This window comes from Nelusetta ayraudi, unplaced genomic scaffold (genome assembly GCF_046127955.1).
Source record: "Nelusetta ayraudi isolate G7.1 ecotype Tasmania unplaced genomic scaffold, CSIRO-AGI_Nayr_v1 ptg000048l, whole genome shotgun sequence".
Lineage (NCBI taxonomy): Eukaryota > Metazoa > Chordata > Actinopteri > Tetraodontiformes > Monacanthidae > Nelusetta > Nelusetta ayraudi.
Genome location: NW_027466098.1, coordinates 13812490 through 13835746, shown reverse-complemented (window position 1 = coordinate 13835746; position 23257 = coordinate 13812490). Strand labels below are relative to the sequence as shown.

The following is a 23257-nucleotide window of genomic DNA, read 5'->3' as shown; positions in this document are numbered from 1 at the left end:
CTACTGAAAGCTTAAATCTATCATGAGCAGTATTTTTTCATGTCTCATCATTATGGTGAAACTATAGGGAGCCTAGAAACATTATCTTACATTTACAGCTCACATGGATGAAGTCATTTGACAGTGATTCTTCCTGGGTATGAGGGTTCATAAAATGATAAGGAGATTTTAAAAGCTGCTCATAGAAAATATTAGGGTTACAATCAGAAGGTGGGAAGTGTCAAATAATTCTATAATCATTTCGTCATTATAATAATAATAATAACAACTAGTTATTCAACAGCAATCAGTGGTAAAAGTTATATGGGAAAATGCACAATGTATCTTAAACAAATGAAAGTGTGTCAGTGAATGGAGTTCCTAAAAATTAATTAAACACAACTAAAAGCTTCTTGCGTCAGCGAGAACAGCAGAGTGTGTGTGTGTGGGGGGGGGGGGATCATCAAATTAAAATATGATCGATGTCGTTACTTCTTACGTCAACAACTTGTCGGAAAGCTTTATTTTGACTGAAAACACTGAAAACCGTGCAGGGCCCATTAAACACTTTCACAGTGTATACGGACAAACACAAGCTGCACTGCACTGTTGTCGTGTCGCCTCGTCCCTCCTTCTCTGATTCGGCCCAGCTGTCACGCGGGAACAAACGATCTCAAGTTAAACTGGAGTCCCTGGTCCCCACATGGTGCACTGGCATTGTGTGTGTGTGTGTGTGTGTGTGTGTGTGTGTGTGTGTGTGTGTGTGTGTGTGTGTGTGTGTGTGTGTGTGTGTGTGTGTGTGTGTTTCTGAAACATGTGACTGCGCAGCCAGCAGTTTGCCTGCCATGCAGCCGGTGAGGCTGCAGTGTCGCTGCTGCACGGAACAAGTGTGAGTCCGCGAGGCGAGCGGACGGAGACTGATGGGTTCTGGATTCCTCCCGCAGGGTGAAAAATATTTACATTTCATCCCGTCCCCCCTGATAACATTCACGCCGCCGTGGATGCGCAGAAGCCGAGAAATCAATCTTGGTGTTTTCGTGCCGTTGTTGCAGGCGCCGTTCTTATGTAACGTGAGCTGCGGCCAGCTGTGTCGCGCAGACGAGCACGTTGCCAAAACGTAAACACCGTTGGAAAACATTCCTGCAATTCTTCAGTCTCTGACTCAATATCGGCTTCTTTTTTTTTTTTTTTCTTTTCTTTTTTTTTAGCCTCCCCTGTGGATTCCCAGCATACCACAGATCACGGGCAGATGTTCTTGCACTCTTTGCCATCGCAGTGTGACTGCACTCGCAAAGAGCCGATGACTGTTGCTTCGTGTGCAAAGCTCGCTGGGATGCGGGTTGTGTTGGATGAACTTCAAGTTCAATTCTAGCATACTGGTTTTGTAAATGCATGAAGGTACATGAAACAGGAAATAGCAAACACATGAGGTTTTATAATCAACCCAACGATCAGAATTTAATTAGACTCATGAAACGGTGACAGGTAATTGAAATTTTCCCTTCAAAAATTACTACTGCTACTACTACTACTACTACTACTACTACAGCAAGCATCATGGGACACTAACAGTTATCAATGACGTGAGCCTTGGATTACAAATCCATCCTGTTACTCACAGGTAATCCAATGCTGTACAAATTATGTGTATGAAAGCTTTCTGCATTTGAACCCCATGGAATGCAAAACAAAAGTGTCAGCAGCACTAATTTACTGCACTTGTACTCAGGATACCGTGTTTGAATGCAAAAATAATACGCTTGTTACTTGCAGGAAGTTTAAAATAACTTATTTATGAACTTTGCCTGCAGCAGCGGAATTTTCAATCCCCCTTTTTTAAGCAAACAAAATATTTTACGGGCTTTTAAAAAAAATATGTTACATAACACTACAGCAGACCTTAGTCTCGGGAATACAAATGCATATTTTAATCATGACCATGTCTAATCCAATAAATGCTTGTGGCCTTTGGTTAACACTGTATTCTTGGCTGGGCTCTGCTCGATGAAACCTGGGATTTTCGCAGCCTCACCCATCTACCGCAAAAAACAGCCACAAGGGGCCAGGTTCTAAGAGTCCGATGACAGCTGGAAGGACAGTTTCAAACGTGAAAAAAAATAGAAGAGGCTGCCAACTGTGATACGCAGGTGCGATGCAAATGTCGAGAAGCGTGAGGGGTGACTCAGCCCCTTCTTCCGTGTGCCCGGCGGTGGGGGGGCTGAGGCCCGGAGGGTTGAGGCGGCGTGCCTGCCGTCCCCCATCCCTCACTGAGGGAGCAGCTACAAATTAATTCACTCCAACAACAAGTCGGCTCCTCGCCTGCTGCAACACGCTCGGCGAGCGCTCGCAATCAACCGGCAAATTCCTTCCGTGATGCGGGGGTGGTGAGGGTTGGAGGGGCGGAGGGCCCGGCGTGCGGGGGGCTGCGACTGTGATATTGTGTAATTGACAGGTAGGGTTGATTGCGACGCATCACTTACCCTACAGTACGCTCTGTCAGACGGTGAACAAGAGCGTTTCTTGGAATGTGAGAGCAGCGGCAGGTTTGGCGAGGCCCTTTCGGCCTCACGAGGGGCAGGTTGCTCATTTTGGCTGAACACACAAAAACATGGATCGCAGTCGTGTGTGATTGACAGAGTACGTGCATTGATGAAGAAGTCAGAGAGGAATTCGAGCCAAACTTTTTGCAAAGCAAATAAACTGGGTAAAAGTCAAACAAATTCCTAGACTTACTAAATGTCAACATCAGCTGCGTTTTCATTAGTTTTTCGCAAAATAAAAGCGATATTTCTAAAATTTCGACAGAGTACAATTGCAATTTGCAGGTGTTTCCATTGAATGATTGAATGGTGTGAAGCGCATAAACCGTAATCCTCGTAAAATCTCATTCCGCATGATTTGCGAGATTTACTCTTTGATTACGAGTACAAAATAATCCGTCTTCTCCTCCGTCCAAACATAACGTGCCATTTTCACTTAAAGTGAACTGGCCATGTGACCCCTGTACGTCACGTCCGGCGAAACATAAATGCGATATACCTCTATATTGATACGATACGTCGGAAAAACCACCTCATGAGAGCGTAAAAACCTTTTAGCGATATTTGAGAGGTTTTTTGAAGTTCAGGCGTTTCCATCACCAGTTTTTTATTGCGATATTTAGGTTTTGCGCAATTCTAAGGGTAATGAAAATGCAGCTAGAGAGACACCTGCGGAGAGCCTGCAGCTCAAGCTGCCCTGTAATTATTTTTCCCTATTAAAAAGCTCCCATATTATGTGATATTGCCTTCATAAATACTTTCTAACAATAATTTTTGCCTATAGGCTGTGAATGAGAAAAGTTCACTTTACCTTCTTTAGCTTGGTGCGCTTTCCAGACCATTTGGTAAATCATCTCCTTGTGATGTCACAAAAGGCACTGATACACAGGGTAGTCCCTAGCAAGTTAGTTCGTTTTAACAGGAAGTTAAAAGGGAGGTTGTAAACAGAGGGCTAAATATGCCATTTTCTGGAGCTTCATACTTAGTATACTTGGTGTATATGACACCTCTTGATAATTGTTTGGTGTATATATTTTTCCATTTGGTTTCAAATGAATCATCCCACTAATTACATAGCATGAGGATGCTCCACCTGAGAGCAGGGTGACAAACACAAACTAAACTGAAAACCAGTTGATATGAGATCCCACAGAACAGAGACAGTCAGATTGAAACTTCCTCCTGCGTCTGTGCCAGGAGAGGATGCCCTGCAGCAGACATCTGCAGCCCCGTAGCCGGCTGCCAACTGTGGTTCCTCTCCACATTCGAGTCAAATATGAAAAACACCGACGGCGCGTCTGCAAGTTTGAACTCTTTCTGCAAATCATGCACGGCTTAACGCCCCCGTTGAACTTTTTCAGGGGAAAACGTGACTCCTCGCCGATGTGTGTCAAATTGGGAGATTTTTACATTTCTGTAAACATCAAAATAGGACGTTGGAGCAGTGCCACACCCTCAGTACCTGCAGGCATGGCATGACCCACATGGCACATTTTGGTCCATTTATTATTAATCAGATCATGGATATAATCTTATATTAACACAATCTTTGTGATAGGTACTTTTTGTTGTTGTTTTTGTTTGTTTTTTTCAAGCAAAGACAAGAAAAATAGGGGAGAGTGAGACTACAGATCCTCCAAACTGACAGTACTGACATCAATTATCTATCTGTCCGCTTATCGGCAAAACAAAATCTGTCCGCAAAAATAAGTTGCATACAGTAAAAAGAATGAAAAACATTTTACAGTAAGCTGAAAGAAACGGTTCGTATAAAAAAGAAATATGAGGTGACCTCCATGTGCAGAACATTTTCCATCACATTCAGCGGGGCTCCTTTGAAGAGGGACTCCTTTCCCCTCCTTCCTCCATCTGAAAGGGCTGTTTAAAGGGCCGGGGGCAGCAATTGATTTCAGGACTTTAATCTCTCGTCTCCATTATGAGGAGTTCTGCTATCTGCACCTGAGGCCAGTGTTCCCACCCCCAAGTACACTAGCCCCACCTGTGGGCTGTGTGCTAATCCACCGTCGCAGAGACGATCTACCATCACAGACACACACATGCACATGCACTTGCTCTCCCATGGGAGAGGACCACAGCTGACAGAACACAAGACAGCGCCCTGAGCAGCCTGCCGGCAACGGAGACAGATGGAGGAGCAAATGCTGGGCAGTGGTCACAAAAGTAGCGAAACAAAGAACAGACAAGATTTCAAAGACAGAAGAAAAAAAAACATAGCAGAGAAACGACCTCAAATCTAAATATGCATGTGAAAATGCAATGAATGTGGATTCTCATGAGATGCGGAGAATTCTCCACCAGCTGACTCCCCTTCCCAGTGAGTCTTCCTGGGAACTCCAGCAGATTGAGGTGCAGACTGAATTCTGTGGTATTCTGTGCAGCATGCTCACACATGACAAAGGTGTTGACTGGTTAAGGAAGACACAGGGGGAGGGAAATGATAAATAAGGAGCGGAAATAATAGTAAGAAACAGCTTCTCTCATATTTAGAAATTACAGTTGCGTCATGTTGTTATACACTACCTCTCAAAAGCTTGGACACACACACACACACACACACACACACACACACACACACACACACAGTATGAATATAATGTCTTTTCTTTTATTCTCATGACTACTGACATTGCAGTTTCTCACTGAAGGCATCAAAACTACATATGAACATACCTGGAATTATGTTTCATAAAAAGCATATTTAAAGTTATTTAACTTGTTTTTCTTTGATGCATAATTCCATATATCTTACTTATATATTGGATGTCCTCTATCTATTTGCAGTGTAGAAAGTTGTAAAGATGCAAAATAATAATAATAATAATAATAATAATTCCATGAGAAGGTGTGTCCAAACTTTTGACTGGTACTGTGTATTCATTACAAAACTAAACATAACAATATCATTAATCTATGACGTAGTTTGTGTATTATTCATATGTATGTAACATATGGAGATGATACGTAAAGATAACTACAAAGATGGGATGTTGACAGTGGGTGAACGGCAAGGACCGGTGTTGCAGTAGCACCCCATGACAGTAGGGGGCAGTGGAAGAGAGGAGAAGCACCGGCCGTCACCAACCTACACACAGGACACGAGCTCGTGGTGTGGTTTCGCAACAACAACAACCTCCTACTGTCCTGTCCGGCGGACATTTCTATCGTCTCTGCCACAATGCTAGTCAGACAAACAGCCTGCGTTGCGCAGACATTTTCCAGAAGGCAGCGGAGGAAGCTCGACGGGCCGCTCGGACTCGGAGCATCGTTCACGTCCTGCAGGCGTTTCCGGGATGAGCTCGTAAGACCCCCGCGCCGCCGCCACGATATGCCAGAGTTTTACTAAAACCTCGCAAGGACGTCGTGCTTAACAACATTTGCATCTCCGTGCATCTTATCCACCTGGCAGGTGAGACCGGAATCCGGCCGACTTCCAATAATTCACCACAGCGGGTACGTGTGTGACCTTCCAGCCAATCACAGGTTCCCGATGGGCAAATTCCCCCGCGTGCTGCATTTCCTCCTCAAGGATCAGGTCGTCGAGGAGAGCCAGGTGGGGCCGCCGTCACCTGGAGCTGGCTTCCTCATTATCAAACTCATTCATGTGTCCGACGAAAGTTGATTGTGAATGCAGCTGTGGAGTCATTCATTCATTTGATAGAGTAAATAATGATTTCATCATCTTAATTAGGGGTTGGGAAGCTGGTAGCATGTTAATGAATACTACAGACTGTATAATAAATATTTTTACATTTGCTGTTGGTGTAGCAGCATATAGCATTGTATAGCAGTGCAAAAACATATACATATTGTTGAAGCAGGCTTTTAAAGGTGGAAGATGGGGAAGATCCAGCAAAGGTGGAGGTTATAACTAAGGTTTTTGTTTGTTTGTGACTATTGGCAGTTCCTCACTGAAGGCATCAAAACTACGTATGAACACACATTGAATTATGTAGGAAATAATAAAAGTGTAAAATAACTCAAACACGTTTTATATTTGAATTCTTCAAAATAGCCACCTTTCATGAACAGCATATTTAGAGTTATTTAACGTGTCTTTGCTGCATCATTACATATATCTCACTCCTATTTTTGATGTCTTCAGTATCGATCTGCAGTGTATAAAGTTTTAAAAATACAAAAGAAATTGCATGTGAAGGTGTCTTCAAACTTTCGACTGGTAGTGAAAAGGCCATGATACCTCCAAGTTTTATTTTGTATTTTTGCTGAAATGGGAGGAATATCTTACGCAGTGTGGATTTCCTTCCCCACAGTAGGTGTGGGTCCCTGAAACAGCTTCTGAAGAGTTGCTTGGCTGTGTTCACACCAAAGAATACCTCAGCAACTTCATCAACGGCACCACAGACGAGCAGGAACAGAGGAGAACAGGTTTCCCCTGGAGCGAAGGCATCGTGAGTCGCTGTCGCTACGAAACCGGTGAGAGAAACATCTGAACACGCTGTCATTTTTTTTTTTTTTTTTTTTTTTAAATACGCCTCTGCTCACATCTTTCTTCGACCCAACAGGTGGGACTGTGCTGGCTGCAGAAGTAGCTCTGCAGAGGGGTCTGGCCTGCAGCACAGCTGGAGGAACCCACCATGCTTTTCCGAGCTACGGCTCAGGTTTTTGTCTCCTCAACGACCTGGCCGTCGCTGCCAAACATCTGAGCTCCTCCACCAGCAGGAAGGTTCTGGTCGTGGATCTTGATGTGCACCAGGTAGCACGGACCTCATCTTGTTATTGCGCTGCACGCTCAATATGGCAAACACCAGTGAATTTTACTTTTCTCCCATAACACCAATATCATGTATGTGTCTCTTAGGGTGATGGAACTGCTTTTATTTTTAAAGAGGAACCGTGTGTGTTTACGTTCTCGGTGCATTGTGGGAAAAACTTTCCCCTCCGCAAACAACAGAGCGACCTGGATATCAGCCTGGATGATGGGCTGGAAGACAAGGAGTACCTCTCCACAGGCATGTTTAACACATAGTAATCAATATAAAATGTCCACATTCAGAAGGTATAGTAATCAGTTTCTCTAATTTCCTACAGTGGAGGCTTACCTTCCTGGTCTACTGGACACTTTCCGTCCAGACCTGGTTCTCTACGACGCCGGTGTTGATCCTCACTGGGAGGACGAACTGGGGAGGCTCCGCCTGACCGACCAAGGTAAGGCAACAATGTGTGAACAGGCGCCTGCTTCCACAGTTTACGGATCACATTTAACCTGCATTCATCAAAAAATATTTTCCATCCAAGGGCTTTATCAGAGAGATTTGTACGTCCTGAAGACTGTGGTGAGCAGAGGAGTGCCCGTCGCCACCGTTATCGGAGGAGGATACTCGAGAGACCTCGACAAACTGGCCAGCAGACACTCCATAGTCCACAGAGCAGCAACTCAGGTATGGACGGAAAAAAAGTTAGGTTAAATCAGAAGGTTTACAAACCAAATGTTCTTAAAAGAATTCCAAAGTATTGAGAAGAAGAAAATGCTTACGTGCAAATACGTTGTATTTCAGGTCTGGAAGGAGTGCGACTTGTGAAAGTTTTCAGCCAGTCGACAGGCAACTTCTGTCCTGACTGATGCCTGATTGTGTTTCTCCGGTCAAACTGCACAGAGGAGAGAAGGATGTGTGTTTGTTGGAAATATTTTCTGTTGTCAGAAGAGAAAAATCCAACAACTTGCCAGTTGCCTCTCACTATGATCAGTAATGTTATTATTATCATCATCATAACCACTGGACTTGTAAATATATTATAATTTGTCAATAAACTAGACTTCTTATCATGGAACTCGATTTTATACCAAATATCAAACTTACTTCATGACCATCATGCCATACATTCCATCTAAGCACAAAAAAATATATTTTTTTTAAAGGATATTTAAATACAGTGATCCGAACAGTAAATACAGTAGGACTCAACACATATGAATGTAAACATTTAATTAAGGAAAAACAAATCTAAAACTTTACAGGTCACACAAAAAGGTACAAACTAGCACAGAATTAACACAGTCAAGCCACAAGTACAACACCGGTAAATATGTACACATACCATCCTTGGCACGATAGGGTACAGATAACCAGTATGTTTTCAAGTTTTCACCATGTTTCATGTCATTTACTGACATCAAGCAGCAACATATGGGTGGTGCAGTGCAATGTCGATTCACAGTTATACCAGGCAGTTGGTGTGCTGCGCTCCAGCCTGTTCCCTTCTACACCAGAGTACAGAAAGCACACTCACTGGAGAAATGTTCTCTAACATACGCACACAAACACACAACGAAAATATTTACGGGAGATGTTCAGCCGCAGCTTCTCATCAAAGTGTTGTGGTTGGTTACACTTGAGCAGTTTCAAAATGAAGTCCATACACAACACTTGTGCAATTAGTCAAAGATGACAGTTTCCACCACGATCATTGCTTTGGAATATTTAACAGCAGATGGAAGCAAGTATTGTACTGTCAATAATTCTATTAGTATTAAAAGTCAACGACTATTAAAAATAAAGTGAAAAGAATGATTCTGTGAAAGCAGTTGTATAAAACCTCAGGCCGATTTACACATAGTGATAACCTGTGGTAAATTTGTGCCAAAATTGTATGTGTCGGTCCAGTAAATAGTCCAAGCCAGCCATTGCCAAACTGCTGCAATCAATGTAAACCTTCAGGCCAAATGAATCAAATTCGAATTTAAATAATTGCAAGCACTTTTGGTGACAATTCATGGACGTTGAGTGTTGGCATCCGGCTACAGCAACACATCTGAATGAGGCTTTAACACTTTGGTGTGCGTTATCATACCTTTACCACTATTACAGTCTGTTTGCAATTTGTCAAAGAAAAGACAATGAAAAATGAAGAATTTCAGACGGTGTTTGAGCTACACAAAGAGAAGCCTGTGATTTTGGACACAGCCCGAGTGTCCTGGCCATCAGCTAGTTCTATTTACTGGACCACACCTTTGTCTTGCAGGTATATTTTACATGCAGAGAAGGGAATTCTGCAAGACTTCCCATTAAAAACAAATAAATAAATAAATAAATAAACAAACAAACAATAATAAATGTTCCAGTAACAAGACCCTGGGCAGCGATAAGAGGCCCACGCTGGATATCTGGATACGGCTTGTTGTCGTTTAACAGCTGAAACAGAATAAATACTTTAAATTAAGGTTCACCACTGAGGTCCTCCAGTCTTTGTGCCATTCCATTTAAAAGTTAATGTTGGTTATTGGGTACTTTCGCAAACAAAAAAGGGAATAAAAACGCTCCAATAGTACAGAACTTTCGGTTAACGACTCTCCTTCCAAGTTACAAGAACAGATTCCTTGTCAAAATGTGCGCGTCAGAGCTAAAACTTGAGGCAAAGCTGATGCAAGGAACAAATAAATTAGACTTTAAAAAAATAATAATAGTAAAATTGGAATCATATTTTCCACGGCTGAACCTTCTCTGCCACGACGCACCAGTTGGCGTGATCAAAGTAGGCGTGCGTGACGCGCAGCTCCTCCACGTGGCTCCCAATGAGCTCCGCCAGCTCGCCCTCCCTGAAGACGTGGTAGTACCTCAGACAGGACGAGGAGCCCTCCGCCTGCTCCTCGCTCCCCAGCCGACTCTTTGTGCTTCCGGGGCTTCCTGCGTCTCCGGGCTGCTTCAGGTGCTCGTTCCTCAGGGGGATCAAATCTGGGAGGGCGACGGAGCCGAAGCCGCTGTCGGGGGTGAGGAGTGTCCCCGTCCCGGGACTCTTCTCCCCCTTGTGCAAGTCCTCCTCCTCCGCCACCGCCGTCACGTCGAACACGTCCTCCTCCGAGCCAATGACGGACGGCGGGAGGAAGAAGCTGGACACCTGCTTGATGAGGCCGTGACCTCTGGCCCGCTTGCTCTGGCCCCCCTCCCCCGCCGGGGACGACAGAGAGCTCCCGTCCCTGGAGGACGAGCGCGAGATGGCCAGGCTTCCGAAGTCGAACACCGAGTCCAGGGACCTGGAGAAGAACCAGTGCCTCTGCGTCCTCTGCTGCGGCGCTGCGCCCCCCAGCCCTTCTTCTTCTTCTTCTTCTTCTTCTTGGTCGTCGGCGACCGACGATGTGCTTCGAACCTTCCTGTGCTTGTCGGAGTTGTTTGTGGCTTCGCTCACGCTCTGAGCGGCAGCCCTGCGCCTGGGTTTGACGCCGCTGCTGCCGCCGTCAGAGGGCGAGTGAGGGTTGGGATTCCAGGGAACGAAGATGTCTTGTTTCTCGAACTTGCGACGCTTCTGCTCCATGGCCCACACGTAGATCATGATGCGGCCGCCCACTCGCAGGGTGCGAGCCATCTCCTTTATTGCTCGGATGCGGCGTTCTTTGGTGGATAGATGGTGGATCACTGCAACGAGAGGGTCGATATTTTAAGAACTGTGTCCTTCATTAATGGACACTGTTGCCTATAGGCCAGTGGTTTTCAAAGTGGGAGCTGGCACAAGGTTCTAGAGGTGCCACAGAAAATTGGAGAGAAGATAAGAAAATAATGGAAATAAATAAATATGAGAAATGAATTATCTTTTATCTGATACAATTGCCAGTCAAAAACATTGTTAATGGTGTCGAGTGTGTGTGTGTGACATGGCAGGGTTTTGTTTTTTTTTGCCATTTATTGAGGTGATTTTCTCCAGTTTGTAACACAGAGACTGAAGGCACTGACAGACAACCGAGCTGTGGAAGGCACTGCTGTAAAAAAGCTAAGAATTGGCCAAATAAAGTAAGAAATTTGAGGCAGCATACATGAAGTATGGCCTTACAGCTATACAGAGAAGAACACCAACAAAAACACACACAAAATAATATTTTTTGAATTTGAATAGCAAATAAAAGAAAGAAAAAACGTTCTAAAAGTTGTTCTTTCTTTACATGTTTGGTAACATCGTCTGTTGGTTAGCTAAGGGGTGCACGGTCACATGCTAATTCTGTTTGGGGGGCGTGGTAAACTTTAAGAACATGTGGCCCAGGAAACAACGTTTGTGACGGTTGCAAACTGCTGAGCGTGTCGACAACTTTGACCATCCTTTGGTCCGTGCGTGTTTCTAGCAACTACCTGCGATGGAGAGTACGGCGTCGAAGCAGCCGTCCCTGTAGGGCAAGTGCAGCCCGTCGCACATCTGGACCTCGTGTCCTTGGCTCCAGGCGGCGTCCACCAGGGGGCGACAAACGTCGCAGCCCAGCTTGAACACGTCCTTGTTGATGTGGAGATACTTGCCATTGCCGCAGCCTGTCGAAAGGTCAAGGACGGATTGTGAGTTGAAGGACAGCTGCGATTCAGATAGTATATCGTGTGTAAAAAAAAAATGTTTGCTGTATACATACATACATATGTGTGTTTATATTGTATGAATATATATAGATGTATGTATACGTTTTAGCATTGCACCGTCTAAAGTGCAGAAGGAGGACAAAATTGGACTTCAACGTGCTCCTGCAGGTCGGGAGGCCTACCGACGTCAGCGACGATGCTGCCCGGCTGCAGGTCTAGCAGGAACTGGCGGACCTTGGGCCAGGCTTTGTAGCGGCTGTCGTTGAAGTACGGCGCGATCTTGTCGTACACGCTGTGCACGTGCTCCCTCTCGAGCTGACTGGCAGCCTCCTCCATGGTGTCCGGGCCTCATGCAGCGGCCTCACAGTGGCATCGTTCTGCAGGGAAAACACAACTCTCAACGCTCGCACGGAACTGATCAATGCAATAGCAGCGGCTTTTCATCAGGCGAGCGCGACAAAGAGCAAAGTGGACCCCCCGACGGGAGCGGCACAGCGGTGCTTTGCTGCACGCATCTGTTCAGAGTTCAGCTTGAAGCCTTTAGAAGGAGAAAAAAAAAAGCAGACAGACGCGCAAATATGCCTACTATCAGCTTTTGTGCTAGCAGTATCTTTGCCGTGCAGCCCTACAAAAAAGGAGGATTTCATTCAGAAACTCAGTTTCAGCAAAAAGTGTTTCAGTGCAGCTAAATGCATACCGGCTATATGTAACATTTTATATTGCATGTTCCTTAAACACCACGCATTTCATCTTCTTATGTACATAGAGGCAGAAAATAGTAGATTTGTCAAATATAAATGTTCATATCATTATTAAAAAATGAAAAAATTAACTTGCTCAAATATATTGGTATTTTTGCCGGGCTGCTCGCATCTGTTCCAACAGATCATGCCAGCAGTTTGTGGCTGCTCTGTAAAAAGGAATGCACATCCACAAATAAGACTAAGAAATGTGTTCAACAAAACCACAAAATATCGTGAACTGTTGAGATGCGAGTGCGCTAGTTGGTTAAAGTCCAGGAGGAAATGTTGAACGCCTCGCCCCGGACCTTGCAGGTAAACTTCAGAAACGTTCCAGGCAACAGTGTATGTGAGAGAGAGAGGAGAAGGAGGAGGCTCTCGTTGAATCTCTCTTCACGTGCAACATTTTCGCAACAAGGTGTCAGCGAGCGGGTCGTCCCCATCTCACCAGCTCCAGCCGGCTCAATTTGACAAACTGTTGTTTGTGTTCCCGGCCACACCGGTGCTAAAAGGTCAACACATAAATCCTGTCGGGTGGCGACAAGGTGCCAAATCAACAGCATCAATCATGTTTGTGTTACTTTCGCAGCAGAAGCAGCAGCTCTGCAACAGTCGTGTTTGGAAGAAGATTCCTGAACGAGTCAGGAGGCATTTTTCGTGACCTTCTAATCTTGGACAGCAGTCATTGATTCTGAGGGAGAGTTTAGCGAAGCCCTGATAATCAAAGCCGGGGGGCAGTTTTGTTTTGTTTTTTAACACTAATCTATCACCTTTTGAACACTTCTTCCACGCAGTGTCGCAGTGGTCAGCAGCGTCGCCTCACGATAAGGAAGCGGGTTGCAGCTTCAATTTCCACATGCAGTTTGCATGCTGTCCCTTTGCATCTTTACACAAACGCATCTGAAATCTTCTCCTCTCACATCAGTCAGGGTTTTTTTTTTTTTTACCAATTTCTTTCACAGGGTGCTACTAAACCTGTGTGGGGGGAGGGAGTGTTGGGGGATTATGTAATTGTTATTGGTGTGTTATGTCGGGTTTTTCACAGCTCCCGCTGCAGCCGTTTCCAGTGTATTAAGATGCGGCCCGCAGCTCCTGCAGTGCTGCTGCGGCTCATCCAGGCACTCCGTGTACTCAGAGCTCCCCCGGCATCATTATCCAAACCATTGTGTGTTTACCTCAGTCGAACACACACATGCATCCTTATGTGTTTTCAGTGCGGGGTCATTATTTGCCACTGTGGTTGCCTTTTTCCCCACTCTAAATTATCACGCAGTTCGATTAACCACACAGCTGCAGTAAACCACTACTTGTTGACCACCAGGCACTTCAAAGAGGAATTATGTGTGACTATTTTAATGTTAATGCACATTACAATGATTATGATCATAACTATTGCCAATTTTCAACAACTTTGGTATATTTCATAGTTTCGTAATAAAGGATAACACTATCCCTGTCCCTCTTTACACATTTAAATCATTTTTTTTTTTCCCAGAATTTGAAGCCATCTTGCTTCCAGTATCTTTGGGGGGAACCCGGCATCACAAATACAGAGAGGAAAAGCCATTCAAGCTGGGATAAACACAACCTTACAACGGCTTTAAAAGGCCAACGGAGACTTCAACCGTCTCTTCATTTTGCATGCAACCCGCGAGCCGCGTTAAACAAAACTGCATTAACCCTTGAACCCCTCAGTGTGGGGAGATCACCAGCAGCAACAGCCCTGCAATAAACCACCATCTAACAAAGCCACGTGGATTAGAGTGCGGCGGAAAGGTTGTCATTATCCTGTCAAGCCTGCATGCATTACAGTAGCCACTCATTTAAAAAAGACAAAAAGAGCCATGATGAAGGTAAATCAAGTCCTGATTCTGCAACAGGAGAGCGAAAATCCGGCCAAACAATCGCCCCTGTAGTGACAATCTGCCTGTGATGGTGGATGAAGCGCCGGGCTAAGAGGCGGCGACACAGCCTAATGTACCGTGTAATGCCATAAGGCACTCTGCTGATGAGCCAAACCAAGAGGAAGGAGAGCAGCAGACATTTCCCCTCCGCCTCCTCCCTCAATCATCACACTGATCAGATCCCTGGGTTGAGTTTCCTCATGTTATAGGTGGGGACGGCGAAAAAACAAGCAAACAACTGAAAGAAAAACATGGGACATGAAATGAAATCCCCTCCGCCTTCACTCCAGCAGGCTGGTGTCTGCGCTCCAGCTCCTCCTCCCTCGGCAAACACAGTGTGTGCAGCATCCCAAGACCTATTTCTGGACCACCACCGTCCTCATCCTCATCCTCATCCCCAGCCCTGGAGGAAGAGACAACACTGCTTATGTAACAATGTAAAGTGGCCCCTCCTTCAGCACCTCCCAGCGATCAATTACACATAGGCCCCCACCACCCGCCTCCCCCGCCTCCTCCGCTCGCCCAACTGCGGCCGCTGCCGTCGTCTGGTATTATGTAAGCGGCCGAGCAAGGGGGAGGCGGCAGGCGGGGAAGCTGTGACTGACAATGAGGAACTGAAATCAAAATCAGAGGACAAAGGTGAGGCTCCGTCTGATGGACAGGACGGCTGCATGGCAAAGAAAGAGGCTGACAAACACACGCCAGTCCTCGATAATTAGTCTTTGGAATCCTGGATATAACTGGGACAGCTGACAGCCCGAGTCTTCAGACACAGGTGATCCATAAAGGGAACCACAGCCTCACCCATCAGGGGAGCAGGTGAACCAGACCAAAGTGTGACCCGTCTCCGCTGGAGAACAGCTGTCCTCGCTGACTTCCTGTCAACGATGCTACAACACATTATGGAGACTCGTCTGAGGGAAGAGAGTGCTGAAACAAACCCCGTGTGACGGAAATTGTTGCAAAGGTGAAAAGGAAATCGGGTCTCTCATTTGCTTATTTATTCATACTATTGCATACAACAGACCTAGTGACCCATATGGATAAACCAACTTTTCAATATACAAAATAAGATTTAAATGCAAAATGTAATCCCAAAGCAGTGCCCCTTCCAGGGAAGCAACAAATCTCTTCTTTTTTTCCCTTATCTGTTGCACAGCACTGAGCAGATACATGTTGAAGACTGAAAAGCAGCGACCGTTCCCATTGTATTGCATCGTATTACTGCTAATCTGGAACACCAGCAGGTAGGGAGCTTCCCCTGCGGCCAGCTCAACTCCCTTTGCAGCACCAAACAGCTCTTCTTTCCCCATCTGTGTAATAACGCTGTACTGAAGCACTGCCAGCAGAAAAATACTGAAAATTATCAGCTGAAGAAGCGCAACCCAGAAACCTGCGTGTGTGTGTGTGTGTGTGTGTGTGTGTGTGTGTGTGTGTGTGTGTGTGTGTGTGTGTTTAATGTTCGGTTCAACTTCCCTAAAATTGATTCATTAAAACGCCAATATAGTTCTGTATAGATCCACGTATTTGCACCTTTTTTTTTTTTTTTTTGCATAATATTTTCCAATTCAGTTCATGGCCCATTATCTATGTGATGAGCTGATAACCGGCAGCCTCCTACCTCGCAGTGCACCAGGGACCAATTACCCTCCAGTCTTCCCAGGTGGCTGCTGGAGGCGCAGGTGCAGCAAACTTCCCTCTGCCCCTCAGTCGATGTATCCGGTTAATGGTCCGATCTGCCGCGGGGATCGCAGCAGTCCTGTCGATGTGGCCGCGTCAGGTGCGTGAAGAACGGCATGGTGAGGAGGGGACACGGGGCAGGAGTAACCGGATACACACCTGGTGGCTCCCACCGCCAGCAGCCACTGACCGCCGGACACGGTCTTTATCCGAACCGTGCCATGGTGAGCGCTCAACGCTGTCAAGGTGGAGAAGGGAGCACGGCAGCTCTTCCGGGGAGGACGTTTCAAAATTAATGCACAAGGGTGCGCCCGGCTCGGCACGAGTCTGGAATGAATTCAACGTGAAAGAAACTTCAGACAGTGTGAACATTTGGATTATTATTGTTGTTGTTGTTGTTTTAAGTAAATTGTTTTGTTTTGTTTTGTAATATATGAGGATCGAGATAATAGAATAATTTAAAAAATCTATATCATAAATACCACATTTGAATTCTGTCAATGAGGAGATCCATTTTCTGGGCTGTTGTAGACATGAGCCCATTCTTTAAGTGTCATTAGTAGCACACAACATATGTCTCTTTTAGTGACGTTGGTCAACTAATACCATACGTGTGTATTTAGGCTCCATTTCAAGCCAGCAGTTTTAAATGCATTTCATAGGGCCTTAAACATTTGACAAGTCACTGATTTGAAAATTCAGGCCTGATTGGTCTGTAAATAAAGCATGCTATTATTCTAATTAGTGGGTAAATTGAGCAAGAGACAGGATAAGCTCTTTAAATATGCCTTCAGATCTTACAATGAAGACAATATTCTGTGATTTGTTAAATACAGTTCTATATGTTCTGTGGTTGGCCGAGTGTTCTGTGATCTGTGGCGTTGTGGTACCTTTATTTTGAAAACCAGATGCTTTCATCTCCTTGTCTTACTATTGATAACTTGATCCCGCTGGGCTGATTTGTAAAAATGATGACACGCTGTGCGGTCAAAAACAACACGGTTGTTATTGGCTGTGAGCCTCACGTGACTGCCATCAGACACAACGCCAAGCGCCGTCAGTTTTAGGATGGAGTGGGATGTTGAAGAAATACAACATTCCAAGCGTTTAACCGTGGTCGGGCTGTATTCATTACCTATACGACTGCTTTCGTTTTTTTCCAGTTTAGAACCTTTTGGCAAAATTCCTGCTAATGTTTGCACAGAGGCAAGTATACATAACTTAATGAGTTCCGGTGTCCTGTTCATCCTGATCTTCCACATCAGTCAGAGGCCGCGGCCGTGGGTGGAGATTTTAATGTGGGGTTGAGTGTGAAAGAAAAACATGCCACACACATAAAGAGAGCATAGGATGGCCTAGGCTTTGCTCTAATTCTCAGACTGCATGGCAAGAGGAAAAACAAATGCAAATAAGAACTATTAGGGTTGTTAAAAAAAAAAAAAAAAAAAAAAAAAACATGCTGCAAAAGTTAAGAATTACTGGCAGAACTCTTGATACATTTAAGCAAAAATTCTGTTCGCATGAACAAAAACATCAATAAACGTCACATTTAAGGAGGGAAGGAGTGGATGCGCCAAAGAATGTAAACAATGCAGAACAGTGCAGCCTGAAGGCATTCAAACAAGGAGTTTAACACAGGAAAAGTTGCGCAACATCGCAAATAACTAAACAAACCTTAAAAGATAAAGGAAAAAACACCCCACCGTGCAATAAATACAGCATCTTCAGAAAGACACTGTTAGAGACAAAACACTGTAGGCACAGAATAAGCAGAAGAAGTGTTGAACACACGCGAGTTGTGATTTTCAAAGAGAGAAAACAAGAGAATGCAATCCTTCACTGACTTCATGTTCTCTGTTGTGGCTGGAACAAAGGGAGGGAAACAAAGAAACACACACAGTGTCTAAGGAAGAGGAAGAAGAGCACAACAAACGTGTTGAACGCATGAATGAGGTGCGTCATCAAATGAGAAACTGGACAAGAAAAACGTTTGATGAAGCAGACGAATGAACGCACTCTCCTGTGGAGAGCAACACGCGTTCAAACACGTGGCCATGGTAGAAGTGCGTGTATATTCCTCCGAGTTTGGACATGAAATATGTAGGTTGTGTTATCTGCTGGGACAGAAAAACATATTACAACAAATGATTTTGCATGATTGAACTTCCCATGAGTTTTTGGGCAGTTAAGGCATCTAACTGATGCTTATTCTGTTGAGGTGGTATGTCATTTCAACTGGGCATAGCACAACACACGTGTCACAGTCTATAAAGAAATAATCCAGTTAGATGGGTATGACTTTCAGCTGCCCACGCTGCATTAGCCTGACACAGCCTCTCTCTTCTATCGGCCCGCCTCCTCTTTCTCCCTCACCCCTGACGTCTCCCGCACACCGAGTGGCCGGGACTTAATTGTGGCTCATCACTGCCATTCACGCGGCACAATATGCACTTATCAACATCATCTCCCTCCCACCATTTTAAAGTCAGGTCACGCAAGCTCCTCCGCAGCCGCCAGAGAGCTCGTGCTGTCGCTTTGCACCGTTGTGACCCAGCTGGAATTTTGGAAAATGTAAATGGTATTAAAGCCAAATGAAAAATGTTCCATAGAAGGTATTTTGTCAAAAAAACAGGTGGACAAAGAAATTAGGCAAAATTACAAGAAAAGGGCCTAAGAGCTGTTTAAGACAAGCAAATACCAATCAGAATATCTCCTTTATGTTGCCGAAAAGGTCAACATTGCACAAAATGAAAACACAAGTCCCCAATACAACCACCCATGTATCATTAGCAATCTGTTATTTCTGCAGTTTTCCACATTTTCCATTTTTCAACATTTATATTCACGGCAGTCAATGAGTTCTGTTTTCTAGAAAATTGGAAGACACGTTAGACCGAGATCGTCTTTATTTGTCGTTACAAAAATCCCTTCAGCCACCAACTTCACTGGTAAAAAACATTTCCCAACTCTCCAGTGGAACATTCACCTGAAGACCTTTCACACTGATAAACACGAAGCGAGTTCAGCAGTGAGAAAAAGTAGTTGACCCGGGAGGGGGAAAAAAATAGGTTGACATACTGGAACTGTGAACGTTGGCAGTGACGTAGCGGGAGCACCACACTGCCAAGCACACCTAAGGCCATTGGAGACTGATATGAGCAATGTTGTGAATTAAAAGGTCCCATATTCAAGTTTTAGCAGGAAGCTGCACCCTGTACACAGAGGGTTGTGACATTGCTTCATTGGAGATGGTGGAAAAAAAAAAGACATGGAAATGTGTGATTTTTTCACTGAGAAGGGTACAGTACTAAAAAAAAAAAAACCCAACAATCAACATTAACATGGTCATAGAAGCTCAAAACGATTCAACATGAGCCCATAAAGCGGATGACTCATCACAATGAAATCACATAATGCATTTGGCACAGAGCAGTCAGTTAATACGCACCTTGCTATAGACAAGGCCTGAAATTTGTGTAAAACATCTAAACTTTTCTCCCCAGGTTGTTGAAAAATACAAAAAGAGTCATAATAAAGTGCCTGTGTCACGCCTGTAAAACTATACATGTATATGTATACATATTTTTAATTACTTCACTATATACATTCCTGATAAATGTATAGAAGCTCACAGGAGAACGAATGTGATGGGAATGTTTCAGCTTGTTTCATTGTATGTGGGAGCACAGGAAACCTTGAATATTTAGGAAACAAAGTGCATTTGAGAACGATCAGGAAGCGGTCCTCTAGAGGCCGGACTCTATTTCCTGCTAACTTTTCTCAATGAATGGATAAAAAAACGAAACAAAAACAATTATTTTCCGCTGGCAAAGTCCCTTGTTGCTTACAAAGAGACGGATTTTTATGGCCTTCAGCCAAAGAGATGCAAAAACAGCAATGAAAATTTTCACTTTAAGCAAATAAAGTATCAACAACTTGAACTGTCTTTGGACACTTGTATATTTGAACAGCAATCTAACTGTATGAGTGATATGATAGCAGAAAGTATCCCTGCATTGATTTTTTTTTTTTTTTTTACCTGTGTCCGACCACAACTTATTATTTATGTCTCCTGTTCACGTGAGGCGGCTCTTGTGAATTCATGACGATGTCGACAGAAATGGGAAATGAAAAGCGATCCAACATCTGTGCGATCTTCTCCTGTGGAACACCGTGTTTGTTTCTCCTGGAGAGAGAGGAAAAAAAACTTCAGTTAGAAATTGTGACAGACTGTAGAAACAGAAAAAACTTGAGAGAATCCCAAAGAGAAAGCAAAACACTGCCCCCTAGTGGGCGACTGCGGCAAAGGCTATTCTCAACTCCTCAAATATATAAAATACCAGTTTGTGGTCAAAACGCATATAAACATATACAGCTGTGCAATACATTATACAGCATGCATCCAAGCATCACTTCCAATCATATACACAAAATTGCAAGTTCTAATATATCACAGAAAGGATCACTGGTGAAAATCAACATTTTTTTTTGTCAACAAAGTTAACACTGTCACACAGAGATATTACAACAGAAAACTGAAATTGCTGGCTTGTGAACAAAAGATGCTGCAAGTCTTTATCAGCCATTGTAGCAAATTAAATTCAACATCTTCACTTTCTCAGAATCAGGTCCATCGTACCGTTCCAGCTCACAAGGGTCGAACTTCCAGGCGGTGTCTGGTTCACAGAAGTCCACTCTGTATCCTCTCTTCAGAGCCTGTTTTCAAAAGATGAGGTTGTTTTCACTGGACCTATGGTGGTAGTGTGGTACACACAATACAAACACTTCTGTGAAACGCATCACTCACCATTCCAACATACGGCTTCATTTCCCAGGCCTGGATGTTTGTGTTGTCTATAATGATGGGAGACCGGCCGTCTCGCATGGCATCTTCAGCTGTGAGAGATTGCAGAATTGTTTCAATATTAACAATGAAATAAAAATTGTATGGACGGTGTCATATAAAAATGTCATCAGGGGGTGAGAATCACGCAAGACTGCCTGGATGCCTTATTTAAAAAAAAAAGAAGAAGAAGAAATTTTCAATCATATAAAATTTGTAACTATGCCAGACAAATACCTCTGTTCTGGTTCCATTCATGTGCTGCTCCAAGACGGCTTAGGTCATATTGGTAGCCGTCATTGTACAAAAAGTAGTCATCAGTGCTCAGTATGAGGCCGCTGGGGCCGGTGAACAGCAGCTGCCTGCCGGAAAAGAAGATAAAGCAGCACAATCAGTAAAAAGAAAAGAGAATTTGCGACTCTTACAACATCTTCATTTAAGCCACTGCAGGTCATTAACGACGTACCTGGCCAGGGTTGACTTTCCAGAACCTGGTAACCCCCTCATCAAGATGAGCACCGATGAAGAGTCGTCATCAGCTGGTGGAAAGCGTAGATCCCTCGGGTCGGGTTCCGCAGCCCGCTGGTACCTTCCCTCATTTTCATATGGGGGCCAGCCACCGCCAGCACTACTTGACGGTCCTTCATCATAGTCGTAGCCCTGTTGATGCCGATCGAAGTGGCGCCCAGAGTCCACATAGGGCCTCACGGAGCGGTCACTGGGAAAATCTGGTGGCGGGACGTGTGGAAACGCTGGAAAACCAGGCTCCTCTTCGTAGTGGCTGGTCCTGACTGAGCCGCCCCAGTCGTGGTTCATGCACGGAGGAGGAGGAGGAAGTGGATTTTGGTGATACGGGAAGGCAGGCGGAGGCGCTGGACGGTGAAGGCGAGGCCTGTGGAACCTGGGGGGCGGTGGTCTCGGGCTGCCCACTGACTGACGATGACGCCACCGATTGGGATCGGTTGCATCTCTCTCAGAGGGTGGGGGCAAGTTTGACCTCGGCCCCCTTCGCTGGTATGGCTCATTGTTATACCAGTGTGGCCAGGATGACTGTTTCTGCTCACTACCTTTCAGACTGAAGTCCGGCACTGAAGGCCGATCCGTCCACCCCGGGCCTTCATTAGAGATCCACCGGCCGCTCGGTTCTTCCGGTGGTTCAAGCGACAGAGGGATGTATGACAGTGGGAGCGAGTGGCTGACTGGTGTCCCTGAGGTTTCAGCAGCACCGTCCGGTGTGTCCAGATCCTGAAGCTCTTTGTAAAACTCGCTCAGCGTCTCTTCTAGGTCAGGGTCCACTCTGCTCGGAGGAAGCGCTGGACCGATGAAGATGACGCTGGTGAATCCCACCTCTGCCAACACACGCTGCCTGTCGCTGCTGCCATCGTCTCTCACATGCGTGGCTTCTTCTTCGCCTGGGTCAACCTGTCCATCAGTGGCATCCATATTAAGGCTTTCCACTGCACGAGGGCATCTACATGAAAACAGGATAAAAGAAAAAAAAAATGTAGTGACATTAATAGTGATCATGGTCGAGTTTAAGACATGACAAAGACAGGATTTTGTCACCCCTGATATTCACGGTAATAGTCATTCTTAGACCTGCTCTCTAACTCAGCCCAACCACTGAGTCCAGGAGTTAATATTTAAAGAAAAAAAAAAAAAAAAAAAAAAAAAACGACACTAAGGAGGGAAGGAGTAACTGTGGAATCAGGATTGAATAAACTGTGTTTTTTTTTTTTTTGCTGCTTTTGCTTTCTCAAATGCATATGCAGGTAACAACAACAGCACTCATGCACTCAGCCAAGTGCAAATATTTACATTTTAAGGCGAATGCAACTTCTACTTTAAAATTGTGTCACACACAAAAGCCACCCCCCACCCCCTTCCAATATATGCCCCACAACTCCAAATATCAAAGTATGACGGTATAACAAAACAACCCAGCTCAGTTAAACCGCGTCACACACTACTCGAAGAACTTCTCTAGAAGTATCTTCTGACGTAGTCGTGCAAAAACGCACGGGATTCACCTCCAGTCAAACAAAACCGCTCAGTGGAACGCGCACACGCAAGCCGACGTCACATCCGACAGCACTTACCACACGCGGAGCTCCGCAACTCATTCAGGCGTGAGATAAAAGCCACGAGAGGAAAAACAGGCTTGACAAAAAGAAAACAAACGGGGTTATCAGAGAAATTTACAAAACACAGGAGACCGCTACACATGCGCCTTGTTTACGGAAGTCGTTGTCATATTTCT

General features: G+C 44.8%; 3 protein-coding genes across 6 annotated transcripts; 1 reads left to right on the top strand and 2 right to left on the bottom strand.

Annotated features, from left to right (window-relative positions):
* The first annotated feature begins 5594 nt into the window (after window positions 1-5594).
* On the top strand, window positions 5595-8330 carry hdac12 (histone deacetylase 12). The gene is made up of 8 exons (XM_076036482.1): window positions 5595-5838; window positions 5947-6090; window positions 6815-6974; window positions 7064-7254; window positions 7360-7510; window positions 7590-7706; window positions 7797-7939; window positions 8057-8330. The coding sequence occupies exons 1-8, from the start codon at window positions 5716-5718 to the stop codon at window positions 8078-8080; spliced, it is 1053 nt and encodes a 350-aa protein (XP_075892597.1). The 5' UTR covers window positions 5595-5715; the 3' UTR covers window positions 8081-8330.
* A 142-nt stretch (window positions 8331-8472) lies between these two features.
* On the bottom strand, window positions 8473-16442 carry trmt9b (tRNA methyltransferase 9B). The gene is made up of 4 exons (XM_076036480.1): window positions 16096-16442; window positions 12013-12207; window positions 11615-11788; window positions 8473-10909 (listed from the first exon to the last, which is right to left on the bottom strand). The coding sequence occupies exons 2-4, from the start codon at window positions 12164-12166 to the stop codon at window positions 9975-9977; spliced, it is 1263 nt and encodes a 420-aa protein (XP_075892595.1). The 5' UTR covers window positions 12167-12207; window positions 16096-16442; the 3' UTR covers window positions 8473-9974.
* A 2600-nt stretch (window positions 16443-19042) lies between these two features.
* Window positions 19043-23255, bottom strand: n4bp2l2 (NEDD4 binding protein 2-like 2). 4 transcript variants are annotated; one of them, XM_076036474.1, is made up of 6 exons: window positions 23097-23255; window positions 21464-22468; window positions 21235-21359; window positions 20962-21050; window positions 20794-20870; window positions 19043-20340 (listed from the first exon to the last, which is right to left on the bottom strand). In XM_076036474.1, exons 2-6 carry the CDS (start codon window positions 22438-22440, stop codon window positions 20214-20216), a joined length of 1395 nt encoding a protein of 464 aa, XP_075892589.1. In that variant the 5' UTR covers window positions 22441-22468; window positions 23097-23255; the 3' UTR covers window positions 19043-20213. The 4 variants fall into 4 exon arrangements, with proteins under 4 accessions (XP_075892589.1, XP_075892590.1, XP_075892592.1 ...); XM_076036475.1 differs by lacking the exon at window positions 23097-23255 and adding an exon at window positions 23028-23090; XM_076036477.1 differs by lacking the exon at window positions 23097-23255 and adding an exon at window positions 22965-23086.
* Between the last annotated feature and the right edge of the window lie 2 nt (window positions 23256-23257).